Source organism: Olea europaea, chromosome 12 (genome assembly GCF_002742605.1).
Source record: "Olea europaea var. sylvestris chromosome 12, O_europaea_v1, whole genome shotgun sequence".
Lineage (NCBI taxonomy): Eukaryota > Viridiplantae > Streptophyta > Magnoliopsida > Lamiales > Oleaceae > Olea > Olea europaea.
In genome coordinates this window covers 2,052,374-2,060,289 of record NC_036248.1, presented here as the reverse complement: position 1 = coordinate 2,060,289, position 7,916 = coordinate 2,052,374, and the positions used below count along the sequence as shown (strand labels likewise).

At 46.6% G+C, this 7,916-nt stretch overlaps 2 protein-coding genes and 1 long non-coding RNA gene across 3 annotated transcripts in view; 1 reads left to right on the top strand and 2 right to left on the bottom strand.

The window, feature by feature from the left end:
- Positions 1-558, bottom strand: part of LOC111405144 — a 1,082-nt gene extending 524 nt beyond the window's left edge. The window contains exons 1-2 of the long non-coding RNA XR_002704743.1: positions 431-558; positions 138-322 (exon numbers count right to left, since the gene is read on the bottom strand). This is a non-coding gene — a long non-coding RNA (uncharacterized LOC111405144). The remainder of the gene's footprint in view (positions 1-137; positions 323-430) is intronic.
- Positions 1-1,104, top strand: part of LOC111405143 (mitochondrial arginine transporter BAC2-like) — a 2,050-nt gene extending 946 nt beyond the window's left edge. Inside the window, exon 2 of the mRNA XM_023033903.1 lies at positions 155-1,104. Within this exon, the coding sequence (XP_022889671.1) occupies positions 155-826 (672 nt within the window). The 3' untranslated portion in view covers positions 827-1,104. The remainder of the gene's footprint in view (positions 1-154) is intronic.
- A 266-nt stretch (positions 1,105-1,370) lies between these two features.
- Positions 1,371-2,791, bottom strand: LOC111405142 (pyridoxal 5'-phosphate synthase-like subunit PDX1.2). Its single transcript, XM_023033902.1, has one exon. The coding sequence runs from the start codon at positions 2,522-2,524 to the stop codon at positions 1,604-1,606; it is 921 nt and encodes a 306-aa protein (XP_022889670.1). The 5' UTR covers positions 2,525-2,791; the 3' UTR covers positions 1,371-1,603.
- Positions 2,792-7,916: the final 5,125 nt, after the last annotated feature.

The following is a 7,916-nucleotide window of genomic DNA, read 5'->3' as shown; positions in this document are numbered from 1 at the left end:
TTTACCCCCCCCCCCCCCCCCCCCCCCCAAAAAAAAATCAAATGAAATCTTGCAAACTGACAGTAGCATTTTTCAACTAAAAATGTAAAAGTAAATGCATTTTAGCATTCCTTTTAGGTTTCCTCGTGAAAACTTACTTAGCTTCAAACTGCAGAATGCCATAGTTTTCAAGACATACGCTACACTATCACGAGCAGTTGACACGAATGTTCAGGCTGGTGACCCTCCATCATACACAGGGGTTACTCTAGGAGGAATTGGAGCCGGGGTAATACAAAGTGTAATTATCAGTCCCATTGAGCTAGTGAAAATCCGTCTTCAGCTGCATAGTAATAATGCACATGATAAAACTAAACAATCAGGCAATTACAAGGGTCCAGCAGGTATTGCTAGAAGCATAATTAGAACAGAAGGTTGGAGAGGAATTTACCGAGGTTTCACCATCACTGTGCTAAGGGATGGACCATCCCATGGTGTCTACTTCTGGACGTATGAGTATATGAGAGAGAAACTTCACCAAGGATGCAGGAAAACCGGCCAGGAGAGTTTCAGAACAATGCTCACTGCAGGAGGTCTTGCCGGCGTAGCTAGCTGGATTTGTTGCTATCCTTTAGATGTAATTAAAACCAGAATTCAGGCTCAATCAAATTCCTCCCAAGGAAAATCCATGGGCATTGGTGAATGCTTCAAGAGGAGCATAAAAGACTCTAGCATTCTCTGGCGAGGTTTGGGAACTACAGTTGCCAGAGCCTTCATTGTGAATGGGGTGACCTTTACTGCGTATGAAACAGCACTGAGGTGCCTAGTTAACGACAATAGCTCATGAAGCAATACAGAGTACCCTGGTACTTGAAGTAAACCATCTTGGCATTAAGAATTGACCATCTATGGAAATTTATTGAAGCAAACAATTCATTGGAGAAATATGAAATTTCATTGACAACCAAGAAGAAATCAAGCCATAGAGGAGCACTAGGAGGCAAGTGAGGGAAATTTCTCCACACTAATGAAAATGTTTTTCAAGCTAAAGACTGAAGCAATTTATAATCCAAATACACGAACTGTGTACATTTTATCAGAGAAGTTTTAAGTTTGCAGCTACCATAAACATGTCATATGCAAACCACCATGAAAATGAATGGAAGGAATTGATTTGTACAAAATTGTAATAGCTATCATTATAAATATGGAGTAAGACAGAGGAATAATAACATACATTTTCTCGTATTTTCCCTTTTTCCTTTCCCTTGCATGCCTTGACCAGTATGCCACCACACCTTAAACCTCATAAAATTATAAGAAAAATGCAATGACAAAATGATAACCACAACTAAATGGAGAATAGCAGAAGGATTTAAAAATTTGACAAAGATCACAATTCATCAACAAATTTATTTTATATGAAAGTAAACCATTGTGCTTTCGCATCTAAGCAATAGCAATGCTAGGCATGTATGAACATCAGTTCATTTTTATTCAATGGTAAATGCAAAGACAACAATTAAGAAGAGTAACCTCTAACTGTAACATTCCACTAAATCATCATTCCTACACACTCCAAAACAGAATGATGAAGAGATTCAATGCAGCTCCCATCAATCATTCAGTAAGTACTTGCAGCACCAAACGGCTCGACCCTATTCTCAGAAAGATTCAACCCAACCATTGCATCCTCTAAACCACTGCTCACCTGCGCCAGCTCCACAGGATCATTATAACTCCTAACAGCCTGGACAATAGCCCGAACCCTCTTGTAAGGATCGGCAGAACTGAGAACTTCTGGTCCCAAAAACACTCCATCACATCCCAATTGCATCATCAGTGCAGCATCAGCAGGAGTCACTATACCTCCAGCAGCAAAATGAACCACCGGCAGCCTCCCCATTTGTTTCGTCTGTGCCACAATATCATAAGGCGCTTTAATCTGCTTAGACAACCCAAACACTTCATCCTCGTCCATGTTATTCAAACGTCTAATCTCACCCATCACTTTCCTCACACTACGAACAGTCTCCATTACATTCCCAGACCCCATCAAGTCACCTTGAGTGCGTATCATCGCAGCCCCTTCTCTCACTCTCCTTAAAGCCTCTCCCAGATCGCGACACCCACAAATAAATGGCGTCCTAAAATTATGCTTATTAATAAAATGATCCTCATCAGCGATGGCTAAAACCTCGCTTTCATCAATATAATCAACTCCTACTGACTCCAAAATCTGAGCCTCCACAAAATGCCCAACCCGGGCTTTCGCTATTAAGGGAATTGAGATGGATTGCTTAATTTCTTTAATCAGGCCCGGATCAGGCATGCGGGAAATTCCTTCTCTGGGTGGATCCGATACAGTTACACAGCAAGCGCCGGCGGACTCTGCGATCTTGGCTTGTTCCACGGTAGTGACTTCGACAATAGCACCACCCCGTAGCATCTGGGCGATCCCGACTTTGATCGGAAATGGGTTCTTCTTGGCATTAGTGATGGCAGCGTTGCTTCCATAGACCGTTACAGCATTGCCCTCGGCCATTGCGAAAGTGTTCGTAATTAGGCTTCGCTTGAGAAAATGCAAATTTGCTCGAGTTATATGAGAATAATATGGATATAAGAGGCGGTGGAGTCAGGGAGGTTCACGAAGTTTCGCGGAGCCGAGGGCGGTTAGGCTTGGTGGTGGCAACTGGCAAGTGTCGAAGGTTCTGTTGATTCCAAGGAATAATGCCTTCTTTTTTGGGAAATCAATTGAACTATCAACACTGCACAAGTCACCTCCAGAATAATTCTCAGCTTTCTCAACACGAAATTGTTTATTCTCCCTTTGAAGTATCTTATGAATACCATATGATGATCTCGGAAATTGGACTCTTCACGTAGTCAATCGATAGTTACTCCACGTATTTCTCTATGTACACAATCAGCACACAGTCAGATGCACACGGTCGGAACCAGCGGGGGTGGCGGCGGCCATATACACTCCGACAATCAAATTATGTTCAAGGAATCGGAACAGTACTCAAGGTTGTGCAAAATAGTGGGGAGGAGAATATACATATTTGCTTGCTATGGAGTGCTAAGTAGTAAGAGTTTCATTACCTTTACCTCTTGTCAAGCCTGGGGTATTTATAGATGAGGAGAACTGTTGGATGTGGGACACGTGTATACATCTGACGGTATGAGACATCTGCTCATAGGCGTCAATCAGCCGCGTCTATAGAGTGGGCGGATAATTACTTCTCCCGAATTGAGTTGACATAAAGTTGATACATCATATCAACAAGTCTCATGAAGACGTCAAATCACTTTAAACCTTAGGGGCAGAAAAGATCTTGACAAAGATCCCATTCTGAAATTGGCGGCGGATCCTCTGACAGAGGTCCCCAAAGTGCATTTCGCCTTGGATTTAGGGGCGAGGGCGCTTTGGTCAATCCCGCAGAATTGCCTATGCCTCGTAGTGTGATAGTAGATCGTCACCATTGGTAAAGTCACTTCGGAACCACTTCAGATGAGTGTTCCACACCTCGCATGATGTGGTGGTGGACTTTTCGAAGTAATTCAGATAGCGGCGTAACAGTGGTCCCCTAAGTCTAGGTATGAATATTTACATCATGGTGAACTTGTCTTCCCGATCGGATATATATGCCTCGGGATGGGGACCGTGATTTGTGAGAACTTGAGGGTCGATCTTCTGTGTTCGTCGAAGCGTTGATCCTAGGCAGATGCGCTAAAGCTTCGCTACTGCGTGAGGGAAAAATTTATGTGAGATTGAGGTGCTGCCCAACTGGACGATGCGTAGGGAGACGGTCAACGCAGTGACCAAGGCGATGACCACAGGGGACTCCGCGTCAGGTGCGTCTAACATTTGCAAAGCTGAGTGAGGAGCTCATGTGCACCGGTGCGTTGACCCACAGGGGACGACGCGTTGGGAGATGGCTAAAACTTTGTAAAGCTTAGGAGGGAACACAGGGATCGAGGCGATGACCCACAGGGGACTCTACGCCAGGTACGTCTAAACTTTGTAAAGTTGAGTGAGGAGCTCATCTGCCACCGGTGCGCTGACCCACAGGGGACGACGCGTTGGGAGATGGCTAAAACTTTGTAAAGCTTAAGAGAGAACGCATCGACCGAGACGATGACCCATAGGGGATTCCGCATCAAGTGCGTCTAAACTTTGTAAAGTTGAGTGAGGAGCTCATCTGCCACCGGTGCGCTGACCCACAGGGGACGACGCGTTGGGAGATGGCTAAAACTTTGTAAAGCTTAAGAGAGAACGCATCGACCGAGACGATGACCCATAGGGGATTCCGCATCAAGTGCGTCTAAACTTTGTAAAGTTGAGTGAGGAGCTCATCTACCACCGGTGCGCTAACCCACAGCAGACGACGCTTTGGGAGATGGCTAAAACTTTGTAAAGTTTAGGAGGGAACGCAGCGATCGAGGCGATGACCCACAGGAGACTCCGCGTCAGGTATGTCTAAATTTTGTAAAGTTGAGTGAGGAGCTCATCTGCCACCGGTGCGCTGACCCACAGGGGACAACGTGTTGGGAGATAGCTAAAACTTTGTAAAGTTTAGGAGGGAACGCAGCGACCAAGGCGATGACCCACAGGGGATTCCGCGTCAGGTGCGTCTAAGCTTTGTAAAGTTGAGTGAGGAGCTCGATCCGAAGCGGGCGTATCTGACGTTAAATGATTTGACAGCTATTGCGTATTTCCAAGGTGACAGTTGGGTGCAACCCCCATTCCCCTAAAAGGCTGCTATGGCTACTTATTGTTGACGGCTGGTGGTGACCGAGGCGATGCGTTTTATGCGAGCGTGAGGGTCACAGCAAAATCTTAGGCGTAGATCAAATCTGGCGTTTCATCTCAATGGCCCAGATTGATGATACGACGGACGGCCTAGATTGATTGCATTTGAATTCAACGATGGAGATTAGTTGGAGCGCTATATAAAAAGCGGACTTGAGCGTTTTTGGAGCTTTCCATTCTTGCGAAAATAGAAAATCCCATTTGCTCTCAAACTCTTTGCAATTTCCGGGATTCTTCAGCATTTCTGGCGACCGCACACTGCTTTTTGACCATTTCCAGCCGGGGAACACTCAAACTCGTAAGTTTCAGTAAATATTTGAGACATTTCCTTTTTGAAAATGGCTTCTGAGGGTAGTGCTAATTCGGGGAGGGGGCTGGAGTTAATGCGGATGGATGAGCCCATTGTGGCGATCTCCTCTGAAGTAGCCGAAGCGATGCTTGGGGGGAGAACATTTGGAAGAGGCCGGATAGCCCAGCAGATACCTCTGTACATTGGGGGCGTCAGATTATCCCTCCAAGCTAAAGGGGACCGAACTAGAAAGACTTAGGACTGAATATAGGATCCCACATAGTATAGACCTGATCTTACTCGAACCTGACGAGAGGGCCTGCTACCCTAGGCCAGGGTGCGTGGCGATAAGCGAGGCGATCCTTAGGGCCGGTCTTAGGCTTCCAATTTACCCTTTTTTGGGATGGTACTTAGGTCTTATGGCTTAGCACCGACCTTACTGAACCCAAACTCTTGGAGCCAAATGGTGGGCTCCTGGATGTTATAAAAAGAGGCGTCACTTGGGGTGGAGATGCCCTTCTCTGTTTTTCAGACCCTCTACATTCCCAAAGTAACATCCGGGGGGATAAGACCAGGTGCTAGTATTACCTGACCTCTTGGGGTTTCCACACTTCTTTCGTGCTCGATTTGCCGAGCTCCATCAAGGAATGGAAGAGTTCGTGGTGCTGGACTGCCGGGAAATGGGACACGATGGAGGGGAACCCCCTGGCACCTCTTACGGTCCCCACGAAGTACTCGTCACTTAGTGAGTATTGTAGCTATGTTTCTTGTTTATTTCTCATTGGTTCGGATCATAACTAACATTTGTGTTCATTTTTTAAAGGCACTCTTCCTTGGTGCGACATGTCCTCTCACGACTTCGACATCATCTGCGTCATATATCAGCTGCCTTCGAAGAAGAGGTCGTACCACCGATTGATCAGAAAGAACATTCATTTAGTGACGCACGACCTGATGGCCTCACAAGGTAATATCTCGAAGCAAATACCTTTCAGTACTTCCGAGTCGTTTACACTTGTACTAATTTACTTGTTTATTGCAGATAACTTTAATAAGAAGATGCCTCTCCGGACCGACTTCAAGACCATACAAAGGATGATAGCCAAAGCGAGGGCCTTGAAGACCTCATCCTCGGCCTATAAGAAGCAGATGAAGGACTTGGTGGACGCCAGCAAGAGGCTCCAGCCTCCGATGGAGGAGGAGGTGCCTGAGGATCCGAGGCCAATCTGCTTCGAAAGGGCAAAAAGCCTGCTGCACCTTCGAAGCTACCAACGGTGGCAAGGCCACCCCCTGTTCTGAGGCAAACTACAATTCCTACCGGGGTGGTCATTCCGAAGAAAATGCCTACGCCATCAGAGGCTTTTCCTACCCCGGCCACACTACCAGTTACTGTCGTGCCTCTCGCCCAGGTGCCGAGGCAGCCCAAGAGAAAAAGAGCCCGTCTCTCAAAGGAGGTGGACTTCTTGGGCACGAAATTCGAGGAGCCAGTAAAAGAAGTACTGGAGGCTCTCCCCCCAGAAACGGCTACAGTGGTGGTGGTCTACAATAAGTACTGGACCGAAGAATGGAGGGACCACACCGCCTCCTGCACTGTCGAGGACTTAGTGGCGGCCAATAGTGCCTGTGTGGCTCGGGCTCTGAGCACCAGCATCCAGTTTGAAGGCTTGGTGAAAGACCTCAATGCCAAGAGGGAGGACCTCGCCAAGCGCCTCGAGGAGACGATGTAATACGGGGATCGGTGAGGGAGGCTCGGGCCAGGGCCGTGGAGGAAGAGAAAGGAAGAAGGGAGGCTGAGGCCCAGCTGGCAGCTACCAAAGAAGATATAGAGTGGCTGAAGAAGGAGCTCTATGAAGTGGAGTGCCAGGTGGCTGCTATGAATCGAAGAGTGGATCACACCAATGAGCACCACCGACTCGCCACGAAGGCTCTGGAGGCCTCCAATAAAGAAAAAGCGGAGCTGAGGCAGAGGGCGAAAGCCCGATCTGAGGAAATTGCCTCCTTGAAGGAGGAACTGAAGTCGACAGGGGAAGTAGCTGTTCAAAATTTCATTGACCACTTCAAGGAGCATCCCCTGTACGACGACTTTGTAATTTTTGGACCTCTTGGAGTGCCCAAGGCTTATCGGGTCGGCTGAAAAAGGTCCACTCCACTCTGGACATCTCCGATTTAGAGGTAAAGTTCGGGGGACCTACTGGAGGCTGGCCTAATAAGCTTGCTGAGGACGCTCTCCAGAGGCCCTCGAGGCGGGCGAGGCAGAGGCTGGCGGGGAAGGCCCTCCTGTAGAATAGGGCTAATCTTGTAATGGTTTCAGCTTCTTTTGTAACTCAATTTCAAGTGAATGAAATGAAATTTTTGCTAAGTATTGTTGCTTCTATTTTCTTATCGTGTTGATCTGTTTACACATATATGAATGACAAGCACTTAAGATTAAGCGCCTCTTAACAATAATCAGAAGATCGGATCACTTAAGTAAACATCAAGCGCCTCTTAACAATAACCAATTAATGATAGAAGATCGGATCACTTAAGTAAACATATTGAAGGACAGAGGTAACAATTTACTAACCGATGTGACAAAGAACTGAAGTATCATTACCTAGAGAAGTTACATTACCCTTTACTAAGGCATTTTCAGCACTCAGTAAGCTAGGAAAATTACAAACGAGATCGGATCAGGACATACATTTATTAGACAACATTGAGATCGGACCGGAATAAAAGCTCATCACTGATAGTAATTCCTCAAGTGTTCGATGTTCCATTGATGAGGTAGTGCTTTCCCTGCCATGTCTTCAATTTTGAAAGTGTCAGGTCGGGATTCCCAGCGGATGC